Raw genomic sequence first — 17,692 nt, 5'->3', positions numbered from 1 at the left:
AAATCAGGATAAAATTAATTTATGTAAAATTAATTTTACTCATTCAAAGCCCATCTATGTTTAGCACATTTAGTGAATGTATTGATTTTTTATTAGTCTTTCTTATTAGTCTTTTTTTTTCTTTTGAGACAGGGTCTCACTCTGTTGCCTAGCCTGGAGTGCAGTGGCACGATCATGGCTCACTACAGCCTCGACATCCTGGGCTCAAGTGGTCCTCCCACCTCGGCCTCCTGAGTAGCTGGGACTACGGGCATGCACCATCACACCCAGCTAATTTTTGTATTTTTTGTAGAGATGGGGTTTCGCCATATTGGCCAGGCTGGTTTCAAATTCCTGAGCTCAAGTGATCCACCCACCTTGGCCTCCCAAAGTGCTGGGATTACAGGCATGAGCCACAGTGTTCAGCCGAATGTGTTCATTTAGTAGGAAAAAAAACCAAATCATTACACACACAAACCTATCTCTTATTCATGAAACAGTGTTCTTGTAAAGAATGCAACATGCCTCATCAACATTATTACTCTAACACCTTACTCTGACTCACCCAGCTCGCAAGTTGTTTTCCTGATATTCATGGAGAGAAATGGGGTTCAAAGAAGTTATGTGACTTTCTCAACAAGGCCCATGGGGAATAAAGAACAAACCAAGAACAATCTATAGACTCTTGCTAGAACATTCTGTCTGCCAAAATGTTAAACGACAGAGGCTGGGTATCCTCAACCTTACCGGTGGGTTTGACGAGGACTGCCAAGAAGTCTGTGGTGAAGGAGCTGATGTAGAGGAGAATGCAGGGCGCCTTGGTGGTGCTGAAGCTGAAGCGGATCTCCTCCTGGGCCAGGTCCGGGTGGGAGTTCTGCTGGTCAGGAGAGTTCTCTACTCTGCTGCCGGAGTCTCTGGCGTTGATTACTGGTGCCTGGAAGTTATATCGTAGCCACATCCCTTCTTCAAAAAATGCGCCAACATCTGTTATAAAGGAGAGAGAGAATTAAAAAATGAGGAGAGGTCTGATGCGGACACCCTACGATGAACTCTCCAGCAGCTCATGGAGTGCAGGCACTGGCTCCAGGAAGGGCATCTGACTGAGTTCTATGGACAAAGATGTTATTGCATCAACACAAATACTCCTATCAAAAAAAAAAAAAAAAAAGAAAGCATGTAACAAAGTATGAGGTATTATTCTGTTCCCATGCTGCTAATAAAGACATACCAGAGACTGGCTGATTTATAAAGAAAAACAGGTTTAATGGACTCACAGCTCTATGTGGCTGGGGAGGCCTCACAATCATGGTGGAAAGCAAAGGAGGAGCAAAGTCATGGCTTACACAGCGGCAGACGAGAGAGAGCACATGTGCAGGGGAACTCCCATTTATAAAATCATCAGATCTTGTGAGACTTACTCATCATCATAAGAACAGCACAGGAAAGACCTCCTCCTGTGATTAAATTACCTCCCACCAGGTTCCTCCCACAACATGTGGGGATTATGGGAACTACAATTTGAAATTTGGGTGGGGACAGAGCCAAACCATATCATATGGAAATCTATACAATTAAAAAGAAAGTAAAATTTAAGAAACTTACATTATACCAGAAAAAAATTACACGTACTAAGACAAAAAATTTACATACCCTGAAAAAAATTGTCATGTACTCAGACCACGGCACTAATTGTCAGGTTGAGGAGATGTGCCAAAAATAAATCCCTTGTACAAGGAACCCATAGGGGCATCCTCTTTGAGACAGAATTTGCTTGGATATTCACACAGGAAAGCCTTTGATAAACCCTAGGTCCCTAGAGCCTTTATGTATAGGGTTTACAATCACATGTCTTGAAGTCAGAGAGAACTGGGTTCAAACTTGGCTCTGCCACTAAATAGCTGTATGACTTTAGGAGAAGTTACTTAACAAATTTTTCTAGGCCTCGGTGTTTCCACTAAAGTGGAGAGTAATTAGTACTCAATAAATAGTATATATTGTTATTATTATTGAGAAACTAGAAGAAAGAAACCCTTCCTGCATCAGCCTTTTCCTGGAGCCTGAGCAGCGCTTACTGGATATTAGGCACTTCACGGCCAGCAGGCTCCTGTTGCCGGTCTCTCTGCTGTTTGCTCAGCAATGTTCTAAATCATCCCTGACTTACTGTGAAGGGTTGTGCCACCTTAGGGCTCCTGTGGTCTTCATGGTTTCTGTTTCATGGCCTTCTACAAGGGCCTTGCTGAAAGCATTTCTTACACTCCATCGCCCATGCAACCGTTAATCTCACAACACTTGACATCCCCCTAAATTAACACTATGCAGAATATATTTTGCAAAATTGCTCTACGTTAAAATTAATGGGAGAGGACAGTTTTTAATAGGAGTCTTCCATCTGAGAATTCTGATGTTTGTTCTTGTTAAAGAGGTCGGCACAGAGCAGTGAAGTCCGATGCCTGGGGTTATATCTTGCCCTTGTCTGTAGCAGCTGTGTTAACTTGGGTCAATGTCTTGGAAACTCTCTCAGCCTCAGTTTCATCTCTAAAAAATGGGACCTCATAGGTGGTTGTGAGGATTAAATAAACTGTATAACACATAGCTTAGTGCCTGGAATATATAAGTGCTCAGGAAAGATTAGTGAACTATTATTACAAAGACAGGTTACCACTGTATATTGAGGGTGACACCTCCTGTCCTCCACCTCACATCACCACACACGTGTGAAAGTTGTCAGAATCAAAATGAAGTCATTAACAAAAAAAAAAAAAAAAAAAGGCCCTGAGAAATGGAGCTGGGGAAGGCCATGAATAAATGCCTGATTACAAGAACTATCACAAAGACTCTGCAAAAAGCACAACATTGCACAAACACCATTGCAACCTTACAAAACAAAACACAAAAAACAAAAAACACTTCTACAAGAACATCTGCCCAGAATTTGCCTGTCCAACCTTGGACTGGTGTCACCCTTGTCATTGATCTTTGTAGCCAAGGATAATTATTTTAAAACAATTATGTAATCCTCCTCCTTTTTTTCTTTAAAAACCTGTGTCTTCACCTACCTGAATATGCACATAGTTAACTATGGCATGCATATTCCCATTGCAATGCTTTATTTCCAAATAAATATCTTATATTTCAGAGATCCTCTCTTTCTTAATTACGTTGACACATACAATCCACCATGGCACTGTTACAGAGTCCATTTCTTCTGACCAAGTTGTAAGGAAAAGACTTAACTGTAGCTTTTCAACTATGTGCTGTGCAGTTTTCCTCCTGGTCCTCTTACCCCCAAAACTTTTGTAACTGTGTGTGTAGGTGGGGTAGTTGTCAAAATGATTGGGATACCAATGAAATTTAGCGGGCACGGGCAAGGACAGCAGCATGTCCTGCAATGTACGGGGCTGTCTTATGCAATTAAGAATTCTCTTGGGCCGGGCATGGTGGCTCACACCTGTAATCCCAGCACTTTGGGAGGTCGAGGCTGGCGGATCACGAGACCAGGAGATCGAGACCATTCTGGCCAACATAGTGAAACCCCATCTCTACTAAAATTACAAAAATTAGCCAAGCATGGTGGTAGGTGCTTGTAGTCCTAGCTACTCGGGAGGCTGAGGCAGGAGAATTGCTTGAACCTGGGAGGTGGAGGTTGTAGTGAGCCGAAATCACGCCACTGCATTCCAGCCTGGCAACAGAGAGAGACTCCATCTCCAAAAAAGAAAAGAAAAAAAAAATTAGAATTCTTCTGCTCCACATGCCAAAAGCATCCTTCTTGGAAAACATAGGACTGAACAGCTACTTAATCCATGCTCATTGCTGCCTGACTTACTGAAGTGTGAAGATGAACAAAATACAGTCACTTCCCGTGAGAAGATTTCCATCTAGCAGTGGTTGTGGGAGGAGACGCATCAACAGTGTGAGTACAATACAGTGAATGTTATGGCGGTTTATTTAGCAGCTATGTGATGAGAACCCCATCTCGCTACCTAAATGTCCTGAGTTAGCTTTCAGCAAACATCTATTGAGCACGGACTGCACCCTGGGCATGATGCTGGGTGCTGACAACTCTTGCTCTGAAGGCGCTCCAGACCTGGAGGAGGATTCGGATAAACAGATTATTAGAATGCAGAGGGGTAAGTGCAAGATCAGGTAGACACAGGGCCCCCTGGAACACAGGGGTGGTAGAAGACTTGCTGTGGGAAAAGACATCTAAGCTGGGACCCAGAGAGCCAGAGGTGGGTAGCCAAGTACAGGTGGCGGGGATGAAGAGCAGCTTTCTAGCTGTAGGCACAGTGTGTTGGCAGTGCGAGGGTCTGAGGTCCGAGGCATCATGCCGCCTGGACAAAATTCACGTGCTTCTTTTATAGAATCAGTCATTCATTTGAGACCCCTGAGGCTCCCACCACATTTCAGCTGGGTGTTGGGGATCCCACGAGTAAGGCACAGGTGACCCCTGCCCTCAGTAGTTCAGAGTCTGATGGGACAGATGGACACTCTTAGGACCGGCTTCCGTAAACGTGTCTAACAGAGGACAGGGGAGGGAGGAGAAATCAGGAAGGGCAGGTGGGGTGGGCCGCCTGGAGCAAACACACTGTGCAATTCAGTTTGCCACAGAGAGAGGTTCTGCCAGAGAATGTGGGTAATGTCATTACCTGAGAACAGACTCTGGCGCGGGTGAGAAGAGGTGGACCTGGGACTTGGAGGGAGGGTGGGAGGCAGGCTAGAGATGGAGGCTAGGGGATCCAAACCAATCAGAGTGAGGCAGGCAGGACGATGTGCAGGAGAAGACACGCATACGAGGCACTTGAAATGCAAGACTGAGGAGCACAGAACTTGGCCTAGGGAGGGAAGGGTCCGGGCAGCAGTGACCCCAGCACCTGAGTAACAGGTGCAGTGTGTCACCGGCAAGAACCTCGGTTTCCACATGCCAGCCTCTCTCCAGTTACTCCATCCCGGAGCCAGAACTGGAGTCAGAGAGCATGTAGAGCTGAGACTGTCACATCATTTCTGGGGCCACTTTCCTGGGAGCCTATTAAAATGTTGGTCCCCAGGCCTAGTCCCAGAATTTAGCTCAGAGGTTCTGGAGAAACAGCACTTTTCGCAGGTTCCCAGGTGATACTTATGCGCACAAGGGTGTGAGATGCTTGGGGTGGAAGCTGAGGCGGGATAATGTACCTGATGGGGCACGAAGCTGAGTGGTCCCCGCCTGGGTGAGACGTGATGAGTTTATCAGCTGCCCTGGAGACAGCCATTCCAAGGCAGATCATGAAGGGAGATTCAGAAATCTAGAGATTTTAGATAAACAACCCAAAAATATGCCTCAGAGAATACTTTGGCTGTATTTCAGAGACATCATTAGAAGCTTTATGGATTTATGTCAGTTTTGCAGGAAGGGATATACCACGTTTAAAAGTCTTATTCTGAAACCACATCATAAACCAACAGTTAAACCAAGGCCTGGGAGTGATGTGAGTCCTCTAAGCCTCCAAGTGGCAGATTTACAGCTGCCGTTTCATTGTTTCACATCTCTTTAAGAAAATGCCAAATCAGGGTACTGTAATATCTTTTAGAAAGCAATTCTCTCATCTCTTCTGAATGAATAACTGAAAATAACTCTCATTTAACAAGCCCAAAATAGCATCATTTCCCTCATAAAATTATCAAAAAGTATTGATTTAGAATGCTTGATTTAAGGTTTTGTGCTCGTAATATGGATGCTAGTAATAGACAATGCTAACATGTGTAGATAATATAATACTACTATAGATAATGCTAATAGTCTAAGTTTTACAATATTCATTTTTGATAGAAAAATAATAAATTCTGTATTTAGATATTCTATGATATAAAAAAAGATTCGCTTAATTATATCATGTTTCTCAAAGTTTTGAAATACATTATGTCATCTGTAGACTCAGGATCATAAAGTTGACAATTAACCTTCAAGTAGACAAGTAACCTTGTCTTAACTATTTCTTGGTCCTCAACACAGGTTATATGTAAATTATCCCTGATCGAGGAAAAGAAGTTTGCAGATGTTTGAAATAAAATCTACCAATTATTCATTCGAGAATAATACCACAAAGATATTTATCTCCTTGTTTAACCAAATCCCTGAGGCTTACAGTGGGAGAAGAAAAAAACCCCACGAGAAACAGAAGCCAAAAGCAAACAGCTGGCACTCACTCCCCGTTATTCAATTGCTCTTCATCTTTCTGTTCTCCAAGTTAAATAGTTCTATTCCTTTTGCCTTTTCACTTAGGATTTTGCAACCTATATTTTGCAACCTATATTTTAAAATTGGCATGATTCTTTCTGTTTTCCAACTTCCCTATCAGAACTCAGAATTGAAAGCTCCTAAGTTCCAAATGGGCTCTTTCCCAAACATTTATTTTAAGCTCAGTAACTTGCAACTTGGAAAAATTCCCCACAGAAACAATGTTTGAAATGATGGTGAGTTTGCCAGGAGACTTCACAAATGCTGAGCCACTCTGGTTGTGTAATAAAAGATAATTGAAGAGTGCCACTGTGTATTAGTAATTAAATAGAAAAGCAAAACCAAAACATATTCAGGTTTATTCTTAAGGCAAGAACCCCAGGGAACTCTGCTCCCACAGGGATTTCAATGAAGTGACCCAGTGGTAAGTTGGTAGATGTTAAACAACTGGCTTGGGGGTGGAGGGAAAAAGTCTGATTTATAGTTTTTGCCTATTTCCCGTGATGTCAATACTGCCACCCTGTCCGACTTCAAGCTATCAAGATGGCATCACTAAATAAGGAGCTGAAAAGCGAGGTCTCCCAGACTGTGCCAACTGCCACATGCTCTATCCACTCCTTCAGTCAGCAAGGCAGCAGCTCAAGCAAACCACATTAATTGAGCTTCCATTGCGGTGAGCTTCCTTCTTTTTACTTTCTGCTGTAAATAAACCCTTTAATATTTGCTTACTCCTTTCTGTTGCCCAACGCTCTCTTCTACCTCTTCCCAGATATCCCGGATTCTTGAAACTCTGTGCAGCTTCTGCTAAAGTCTAGGAGGCACTTCTGGGAGCCAGAATCATGCTAGAGGAGGCACAGACCTGTGCTGCAGCCTCAGATCATTAACCACTTTCATGGCTGAATTCCATTGCCCAGAATTATCACTCTCATTAACTGCTTTTTAATTAGTCACCTAGTAAAAGAGTTAAGTGAATTTTATGGAGTTCTGCTCCCGGGGACCTTGGACATCATCCTCTGCATGCATCATGATTCTGCATCAGGCAGGCCTGGTTTCTTTCAGGCAATCTGCACGGCACAACTCTGCTTAAACTTGTTTTGTTATTCTCCCGAGATACTGCTATGCTGAAGCACAACCAGTTTTTCTCCTGGTCTTACATTGGCAAAATCTGCTTTTTCTCCCAAAGTGTACCACTCTGAATTTCCTTGCTGAATTTTTTATTCTGTTTGTTTGATGTTTTCTTCAACTTACTCTAATCTTTTCGGACTAACAACATCGGACCTGGGATAGGTTCGCGTTCACCTCTACTAGTTCTGTTTCCCCAGGTGGGTCCATATCTATTGTAACCAATTTCCTGCCATTCTCTCCAAAGGCCAGGTCACTTCTAGGTCAGTTTCTATGTAATAAGCTTTAAATGTCTGAATCTGTACAATGGAGAAAAAAATGCCAAAGAAAAATCTCTAAGTTTATCTTGAGTGGCACGTGTGACCCACAAGACACAAGTGTGAAGTATATTTCCGTAAACACGTCAGTCAGCGATGGCTTGACTGTGTGGGAGCCAGGTGACCTTCTTGGATAGGAGTTTAAGAGCAGCACCACTGAACAACTCCACTAGGGTCTTAAACAGGAAGATAGTTTGCATCTATTACAGAATTTCCTGGGTTATGCTCCTGAAACTGTGTTAATACGTATTCCTGGTATGTGTGGTGGTCAACATGTTAGAATGCTTTGGGGAGAGCAAATGAGATGAGGGCTTCACTACAGCAAACTTCATCTAAGACATATAATAAGGGATTAGTGTGGGACATGGGGAGGCCAGGAATCAAAAGTTGTGGATTGTAGCCCTGGCTTTGCCACCAACTCACTGTTTGACCTTGGTCAGACAAATCATTTCATTGCTGTTGGCTTTAAATCATTCTCATCTTAAAGGTCCCCCTCCCTTGAACCTCTATTTTCTTCTGGCTAGTGCTCAGTCTTTTTCATCCATTCTTTCAAATATGCAATAAGTGCCATCTGTGAACCATGAGCTGATGGAGATTTAGCAGGTCGTAAATTACATTTAAGTTACTAATTGAAGGCCAGTGAGATTTTGCTGGTACTGGGGGTAGGGAAGGTATTCTGGGAAGAGAAAAGAGCATGTGCAAAGGCTCTGAGAAAGAAGAGAATGTTGAGGATGAATGTAGTGGAGGCCAACATGACAAACCCTCAGGGGAGACCATGGTAGGAAGTGAGGCTAGAGAGAAAGGCCGTGGTATTCTGAAGATTTTGGTTTTTATACAGAAAGCAATGGGTAGCTCCTGAAAGGTTTTAAGCAAAGGTGACATAACCTGATTTCAGTTTTGAAAGCTCATTCTGGCTGCATTTTGCTGAATGCATTGGAGGGAGAAAAGAGGGGATATAGGGAGACCACTGAATAGGCTATGCAATGGGACAGAATAAATATAATGATGGTTTGGAGTAGTAGAGTGGACAGAATCTGATGATGTTTAGGAAGTAAAGAGGTGAAGGAAAGAGTGTTAAGACAGACTGATGGATTTTTGGATAGATGGTGGTGACAATTTCTGATTATGGGAACACAGGGGCAGGCAATCTTGGTGGGGTTGGGGATATGGCAGGTATCAAGAGTTCAGCTTTGGCTGGGTGCCATGGCTCACACCTGTAATCCCAGCACTTTGGAAGGCCAAGGCAGGAGGATCACTTGAGCCCAGGAGTTTAAGACTGGCCTGGACAACATAGCGGGACCCTGTTGCGACAAAAAAAAAAAAAAAAGAAAAAAGAAAAAAGAAAAAAACAGCCGGTGTGGTGGCACAAGCCTGTAGTCCCAGCTACTGAGGCAGGAGAATCATTTGAGTGCAGGATATTGGGGCTGCAGTGAACCATCATGGCATCCCATTGCACTCCAGCCGGGGCAACAGAGCGAGACGCTGTTTCAGCAACAACAAAAATGTTCAGCTTTGAACAGGCCAAATTTGAGGTGCTTTGCATCAGGGAAGCGGAGAAGTCAAAGAATCAAAAAGGTCTGGGCTAAAATATTCATTTTAAAATCATTTTTATGATGGTATTTAAAATGCAAGCATGGATAGAATTCCCTGGGAGAAGTGTATGAAGAGAGAAGACAGGAGGGCCTAGCATCGAGCCCTGAGAAGTCACCTTTTCAAAGTGGGACGGGGAATGAGCTTGCAAAGGAAGAACAGAGAGGAAGGAATTAGGGCACCTTGAGACCAAGGAAAAAGGGTTTATCAAAAAAGAGAACCTGACCAATAGGTTAGAATGCTGTTCAGAGGTCCAGTTAGATTTTCCCAATCTAACTGGAGAAATTCTAGAAAAACTTCTCATCTCTTCACTTTCACTTCCTAATCATTGATTTTGGCCTGAACTCCATTCACTGAAGTGAAGTTTCTGTCACTGAGTGTTCATCAACTTCCTAGTTACCAAAGTGAAAGGACCATTTCTGCCCTTGTTTGATTTACTCAACTCTTGGAGCCTTTGGAATGTCTCTTTGGTTTTCCTTTCCCCTCTTTCAGCTTTTCTGTAAGTCATTGGCTCTTTTTCCTCGGTGTATCCTGAAAGTGTTGGGACACTGAGGTTTTCCCTCCCCTGCTCCTCTTCCATCTCACTCCACACTCACTCATTAGGAGAGCTCCATCTCCATCACTCCCAACCTGCAACTTTCTGTAGGGAGACTCCACCTTGTTCTTTCATGGTAAACTCAAACTCAAGCTTCACACAATGGAATTCATCATTTCCTACAAGTCTGGTCCTCTCTCTAAATTTTCTAGTTTGACCAATGACACTGCATCTGCGTGGTCACTCAAAGGCAGAAAGCCTGGAGACAACTAAGCTCCCTGTTTGCATTGCCTCGTAACCTTTTGCATCTATTCTTTCCTGGGCACAGCTCTGCCGTGCCTCTGGTTCAGGCACTTGGGTTTCACTTTGGCACCTGTGATGACTTCTTAAAGGGTGTCCTCCAATGGGCATCTTACCTCCTATAATCTGTCCTTCACAGACTTTCAGTGACCCGCCTTACATCCTAGTGTAACCCTGTCCTTCTTAAACTGAAAATATATCCCTCTTCTTAAAATGTGGCATATCATTTTGGGGGAAGGGTCACTGAATACAATTTGAGAAAACTGTAAATCTTCTGACATTTTTGGGGAAAGTAAGTGCAGATGCATTCTTCTGGGAAGAAGGTTAGTTTCAATCTAGTCCCATGACTCCCTTGCCAAATGTAAAGAAAAAGAGCAAAAAAGTAATTCACTCATTATTTCTCTAAAATGCTTCACTGAGAGGCATCTGTGTGCCAGCGCTGCACGAGGTGCTCACTGTGCTTCCAGGGTGACTAAAGCCCTTGGTCTCCTTCATCGTCTGGACTGGCTCCCTTCTTGGCCTCAGCTGCCATTCTCCTTCATGTACTCCACGAGACTCCAACCAGCCTAAGGGGCCGGCTGTTCCCACTTCCCTCTCCTGCCCAACTACTTAGCTGCTTATTCATTCTTCGATTCTGCGTGAGCTCCAACTCCTTTCCCAAGTGCCGCCTGCAGTGTAAGAGCTCATCCTCGAGTGTCCCATAGCTCCTTGTAACTTTATTCCAACAAGTATAACCTTGTTTGCATTTAATTTAGTAAACATTTCTTAGAATCTTACTATATGTGAGGCTTATGCTGATAACAAAAGCAAACATGATGTGAACTTTTCCCTAAAGGAGTTTGCAGTAGGTTGGGAGACAGAGCAAACACGGCATTACAACAGTGTGGGAGACCTCAAGAAGGAGGAGAGTGTGTAGAAATAAATAGCAGGAGGCAGGAAGGATGGGATCTGCCTGTGGGTGGGGTGTGGGATGCCTGGATGATTTCACTAAGGAAGGTGACATCTGAGTTGGGTCCTGACAAAATACTAGGAATCTACAGGACTGAAGAGGTGGACAAGGGCCCTCCAAGTACTGGAAACAGCAGGCACCAAGGTATGAGGAACGCACCAGCGTGGTGTTCGGGAAGCGGGACTCCAAGCTTCCCAACCTAGGTTGTTAGGCTTTTGGAAAAAACCATGGCTGGAGCAAACTCCCAGGAGTCCTGATCTGACTGTCTGGGGGGAGGCCTGCCTATTGGCGTATTTCAACATTTTCACACATTAGCCTAATGTGCAGTCGGCATCAGGAACGACAGCGGGACAATGTTGGACATAACTTGATATTAAATGTGGGGTGATGTAACGGCTGGAGGTGCTGCTGAAGAAAGGCAGGATCGAGGCCAGGAAGGTCTTGAATCCCTTATTTAAAATTTTTTACAAGTACAATATACCTTGAAATAATTTCGAAAAGTTGTAAAAATAGTATAAATAACTCCTATATCATCCCTATCTGGATTCCCTAACTTTTAACATTGCACTATATCTGTTTTCTCTTTCGTATTAAATATGTTATGTTTAGATATAATATAAATAGTAGTCAAAATTTAAAACTAACATAAATATTAAAATTAAAAATTTAAATATATTTATATTTAACATTAATTATATTATATAAAATTAAAATAATTTTTAACTTTACATAGCTAGTATATTAAATATATTATAATATATATTATATATAATTCCTGAGCCATTTGAGAGCAAGTTGGAATTAGGAAACCAACATTAATACAACACTATTGTCCCATTTCTAGAAAAAATAATATATATGAACATGAATATTTGTATACACACAAATAATTTTGGGAAACTACTTTGAGGGCATATATGTATATTTATATGTGTGTGTGTATATGCCTATATATATATATTTTTTTTTTTTCTTTTTTTCCATGTAGAAAGTCTTTTGCAAAATAAGCGTGCCTTACCACGAAGAGAAGGGAAGGAACAGAATAGGGATAAGGAGGTTAAAGGTGAACACCTTATTTATGCATCTGGCTTCTCTCTAGACTGTGAGTTTCTGAAAGGAAGAACTGTGTCCAATCTCAGCTAGCCCCTGGCCTCCAGCAGATATTCAATAAATGTTCATTGAGTTGAGCCGAATGGAATTAAATTATTTTTTAATTGCAATAGTATATTCTTCAACTAGATGGATCACATTGGCCTTTCCTTTAGTGAAAAATTTCAGAGTTCTTTTGTGTGTGTATGAAATGGGCTTCTTGAGAGAAATGTCATTCAGTTGACTGAGACCTCATCATTAATTAAAATGGCAGTTTATTAATGAAAATGTTATAAGATACATTCAGAATAATATATCCAAAAGAATGAAAGGACTTACAGCTTAATGAATGCTCTCAATTTCTACTGCTTTTTTTCTCCTTTATGCTTGCTTAGTAAGCTGGAACATATTTGTGCAGAGGTTGGTCAATTACTCAAGCAGCTTTCACGAATCAGCTTGTCTCCAATCCAGTGACGGCCTCAGTTTGCCTCTGTGCTGCTAACTTCACAGTTTGCTGCGAGGCTACTGCTTTTAGAAATTATATTGTTTCTTTAACTACATATTTGTAGACTTGCTGAATTACATGATTTGTGCCTGTCGCACACACCAGGGTGTTTCTACCCTTTCTGTTGATAGGCTGCAAGTTGCTTCTTCGGAGCTCTGTACTTAGACTGCACATTCCGTATTTTCTCCCGTGCTCAGCTGATCCGCCTGAGTCACATAGAATTCTTGACCCTAGTGGTTCTTGAGGACAAACCTCACTTTGATTTGTGGTTTTAGTCTCAGGCTAGTGTAAAGAGGCACTCATGAGTTGCTTCAGTGAGGACTCTTTTGGATGGGAGCCAGGTACACATTTACACACCATGAAGACATGAGCTCCTACTGAATTCCAATAGGAGCCAATGGGCACTTTTTATCTCATTTAACCTAATTACTCAACAGCAACATTTTGAGCAGATGTCATCATCCCTATTTTACAGATGAGGTAACTGAGGCTTACAGGAGTAATTTGCTCAAGGTCACCCAGCTAATCAGAGAGTCAAGAATCAAATGCAGAACTGCTGAACTTCAGAGGCCACACTCCTCCCTCTGTCTAGGGGATGACTGTGCAAGCTCTAGCTATTTTCACAGAAACCCACAAAGCGATTTGCTTATTAGCTCCTGCTTTGGGAATTAAAAATGAAATGAGATACCAGGGAACCACCGATCATTACTCACAAACATAAAACCACAATGGAATCTTTGAAGTAATAAAATTTTATTTTTCTCTACCAGCAAAGATCTTAATAGAAAAGAAAAATCAAGAATCTACAAATGCCTTTTTCCTTTTGATAAACTTTAGTTAATCGTAGAATGATTTATATTTGAATTTTAGAAAGCCACACTTCAAAGTCGAAGTTGATGGAAAGATTTGAGACATTCCCATATATGTTCTCAAACTCAAAGTCATTCCCATTAGCTGATTATTATAAAAGCAGGACATATCTTTTGTAATATTTGCCTTGACCAAGGAAGGTAAATGGAACTACAGATTATAACTTTGGTTTTCCTCCTTATCTCTGTGACTACTTTATTTCATATATTAATTAAGCCTTGAAATTTGTCTAAATATTCTAACTCAGCACTGAAATGTTCTTCAATCAACACAAACCGTCTTCAAGCCTTCTGCCTTCTTTAGAGAACGTCCCACACTGTATAGGTAGCTTTATAACAGGTAGACTATCACAGCTGAGTCTCACTCATCAAATGGGTAATGCACTTTTGTGGGCAGTGTTAATGGTTACAGGATTCAAAGAAATTCTCTAGAGTTGCTTCATTGAATGGAGTGCAAATATAGGAAGCATTAGAAGCTAATGGGATTCTACTTCAAGCAACTCAAGAAGTTTGTCATTTCCTACTAAAGTTATCTGAGGTCTCACAGGGTTTGCGGACTCTTTGCAGGTAGCTCTTTACTATGTCTCTTGAAAAAAGATGTTTACTGAATACTGTTTATGATGCTATACCGAGTCCAAGAAGTGGTCAGGCCAAGGAGCACCAGGCTCCTCCACTAATCCTGCATATTCTGGTCCTGGGCTTCTTTCTAGTTTGGTAATGACCCCTCTGGCTTGCTTTGCACTTATTTCTATGAAAACCAGACTTAGACATTCTTTTTTCCTTTTTCTTTTCTTTTTTTAAATTTTTTTGGAGATGGACTCTCGCTGGGCCATCCAGGCTAGAGTGCACAACCTTGGCTCACTGCAACTTCTGCCTGCTGGGTTCAAGCAATTCTTGTGCCTCAGTCTCCTGAGTAGCTGGGATTACAGGCTCAGGCCAACACCTCCAGCTAATTTTTGTACATTTAGTAGAGATGGAGTTTCACCTTGTTGGCCAGGCTGGTCTCGAACTCCTGACCTCAGGTGATCCACCCACCTTGGCCTCCCTAAGTGCTGGGATTACAGATATGAGCCACCTTGCCTGACCCACATTCATTTCTCGATGAAATACTTTCAAAATATAGTACTTCCGAAGAGTTTGTCACACTAAACTGGAATTGGTAGTTTACATATGCAGACACTGGAGACCAGTTTTCTTAGGGGAAAAACTGTTTTATTTGACTTTTTATTTCTGGAGTACAATCCAACTCCTAGCATATATTAGGTATGCAATGTACACTGCTTGAATTAATGAACATGAATTAATGGTATCACAGACCAATTTGACCATATACATTTTTTTCATTTTATTTCCCCACCTCTCCTCCCCAAAAGAAAATCTAAGACATCTTAGTGATGTATTTCTACCATTAGCTATAATTTTTCAATAAGAGTTTATTCGAAGAAGATAAAATATAGTTAAAAAGCAAAGATTCACCTCAAGGAAACCAAGAAGTAACTGGCCAACTGCAGGTTTTGGAAACTATAACTGAAGGATTGTGATTTATCCAGAGATCCTGGAAATGAGGTTGTCATCAAAGTTGTTATACTTTATCTGCCTTTGGTGGAAGAAGGAGGAAAAAATAAAAAAACTGAGAAGAGAAAGGAAAAAGAAGAAAAAGAATGGATTTAGGCCACGCCTTTGTTGTATGACTACACAGAGCTTTGAATGAGTAACTGGACTCTGCATCCTCAGCACAGCGACGGCCTCTGGTCATCTTCGTGCACACACGACGTGTGTAATTTATCTGGGGAAATGAACATTGCGGGGCACTTGCCAGAACCCCCTTTGCCTTCTACTTCAATGGAAACAATATTTTCAAGTGAGGAGACAGCTTCGATTACAAAACTGACAACTAAAATTTTACTTTAATATTTTTCCCCTGTGTCAGCAGCTTTTTCCCCTTTGTAGATGCTTCATGCACACCCCTCTTTTTGCACCACGTCTGTGGCAAAAGAATGGATTTATTGATTGTTGTGTGAAATAAATTCAGGCTTCTATGAAATAAATTAAAAATACTTGCAAAAGGCTTTCTATATGGATGGATGACTTTCTCTGTCTCCATACACATAAAATCAACCTCAAATGAGTTTCTGGAAAATGTGTGTGTGTGTGATTTTCAGAAAGTATGAATGTACACATGTATGTATGTATTTTTTTCCCCAGAAATTATGTATATGTATGTATGCACACACATAAACTTTCCAAAACACCCCCAAACGGTTTTCCAGAAAGCATCTGTTGCTTAGCGATGTGTGTGCCAAGACTAGTTTGCTCAGAGATTTGCTCTCTGACCTGTTCTTTGTCACAAGGGGAACTGCAAAAGCACCTTCTGGTGGCAGGAGAGAGGCCAGTGAAGGGAGGGGCTGTGCCATATGTGAAATACTGCAACTCCTTGAGATAAAGGATTCTGTAAAGGACTCTATGCTATTTTCAGCACCCAGGCCAATCATACAAAGAAACTGTCTGAAAGCACAGGTTTCCCAAGGGCCCCTGGTTCGGAAAGTGAGATTGACCCCCTTCTCAACGTCTTCATTTGCCTCGTCTGCTTGTAATAACGTCCTTCACTAACAACAACGGTGTGTCGATTTGTTTACTGTAATGTTTCCCTGCCTATTGCCATTTCTTTTGTTCCATAGTGTGTGAAAGTTTTAAAATAATCACTTCTTTCTAATGTCTTTTTTTTTTTTTTTAAATAGTTCAAGGTGTAATGAAATGCCTGCAAGTATTTCCCTGTTCTAATGGTGCCTTTGAGTTTGGAAATAATGGTGACCACGGATGGTGATTTAAAATGCATGCTGCCTGCCCATTCCTGATTTTATTCTAACTGGAGACCCAAAGGATGGGGCACGAAGTTTAGTTGCATACAAAACTGGCTTCAGCTTCACTGGTTTGTCTCCTGAGAATTAGGGAAACCAACCATGTGAGCCTTCCCATGTCCATAAAAAAGGGAAACTTTTGAAGACAAACTGGTTTAATAAATTCAGTCACGTTTTTTTACAAAGCAAATGTTTGTGCTTGGCAATGGGAAGAAATAGGATAAAATGGTGTAAAAACTAAATTATAAATTTCAAGGCTAATGAGCTGAGCAATATTAGATAATGGTGATGAGGTCACAGGTGAAAAGACTTAAGGTCAAACATACAGAGCAAGCTAAAGCAAACTCTCACAAATAAAACAGCTTGATTAGAGTAGCAAGAGCTTCAAGTATTTTTATTCACCTCTTCTTTCTCTTGCCTTCTCAGCAAAGATCTGCATGTCTTTCCCTTTTAGTCATGATATTTAGCGAAGGCACGTGGCAACCATAATTCTGACCACCAAACACACCTTTTCCACATGACATTTTGCTTCTGTAATTATTTTTATTCTGATATTTGAATATAAATCTGACATCTTAAGAGTTTATTTATAATCAAATGACAGAAGTATAAAGAAAACTCAGGATTCATTAGGGAGATGATGAATTTCTGCATCTCTGTTGGTGCAAGGACTTGAGGCATTGCTTCTTAGGCTAAATCTCATCACCCGAATCCAAGGTGCCTCCACACTGTCTTTAAATTTCAGCACCAATTATAAAGTGTCTACCATTTATGGAGCATCAGGGACTATGTTATTTAGTCTTACAACACCATGGGGTACATATTATTCAAATTGTACAGGCGAGGGAATGGAGACTCAGAGTAAAGGTAAACAACCTGCCTGCAGTCACACATTTACCAAGTTCTTACTATTAACTACTATGTCGTATTGCCTTTCAAAGCCTTCCATTTATATCTTGCCTACAAGAAAGATCTAAAAAAGCAATTTAGCATTTTTCTTTTAAAAAGTTACTGTGGAGAATGGTAGCATCGTAGGTGTATTTCGAAGGTTATCATAGAGGGCTATGATTCCTATGTAAGAGGAGTCTTTGAAAAGCTCTACATCAGTATTGTCCAATAGAAATATAATGTGAAAGCCAGGCCTGATGGTGCATGCCTGTAATCCCTGCTACTCAGGAGGCTAGGAAGGTAGGATTGCTTGAGCCCAGGAGTTTGAGGCTCCAGTGAGCCATGATTGTGCCACAGAACTCTAGCCTGGGAGACAGAGGTCTTTAAAAAACAAAGAGAGAGAAAGAAAGTAAAGAAGTGTAATGGGAGCTACATGTGTAATTTTAATTCTCCTGTAGCCACATTTAAAAAGTAAAAAAA

The 17,692-nt window shown here is 41.4% G+C and overlaps 1 protein-coding gene across 2 annotated transcripts in view; it reads right to left on the bottom strand.

The window, feature by feature from the left end:
- CNTNAP2 (contactin associated protein 2) overlaps window positions 1-17,692 on the bottom strand; it is a 2,251,282-nt gene that overhangs the window by 193,360 nt on the left and 2,040,230 nt on the right. For both annotated transcript variants that reach the window (XM_026456367.1, XM_026456368.1), the window contains one exon: window positions 727-963. In XM_026456367.1, the coding sequence (XP_026312152.1) occupies window positions 727-963 (237 nt within the window). The remainder of the gene's footprint in view (window positions 1-726; window positions 964-17,692) is intronic.

Source organism: Piliocolobus tephrosceles, chromosome 8 (assembly GCF_002776525.5).
Source record: "Piliocolobus tephrosceles isolate RC106 chromosome 8, ASM277652v3, whole genome shotgun sequence".
NCBI lineage: Eukaryota > Metazoa > Chordata > Mammalia > Primates > Cercopithecidae > Piliocolobus > Piliocolobus tephrosceles.
This window is presented reverse-complemented; position numbering and strand designations above follow the sequence as displayed.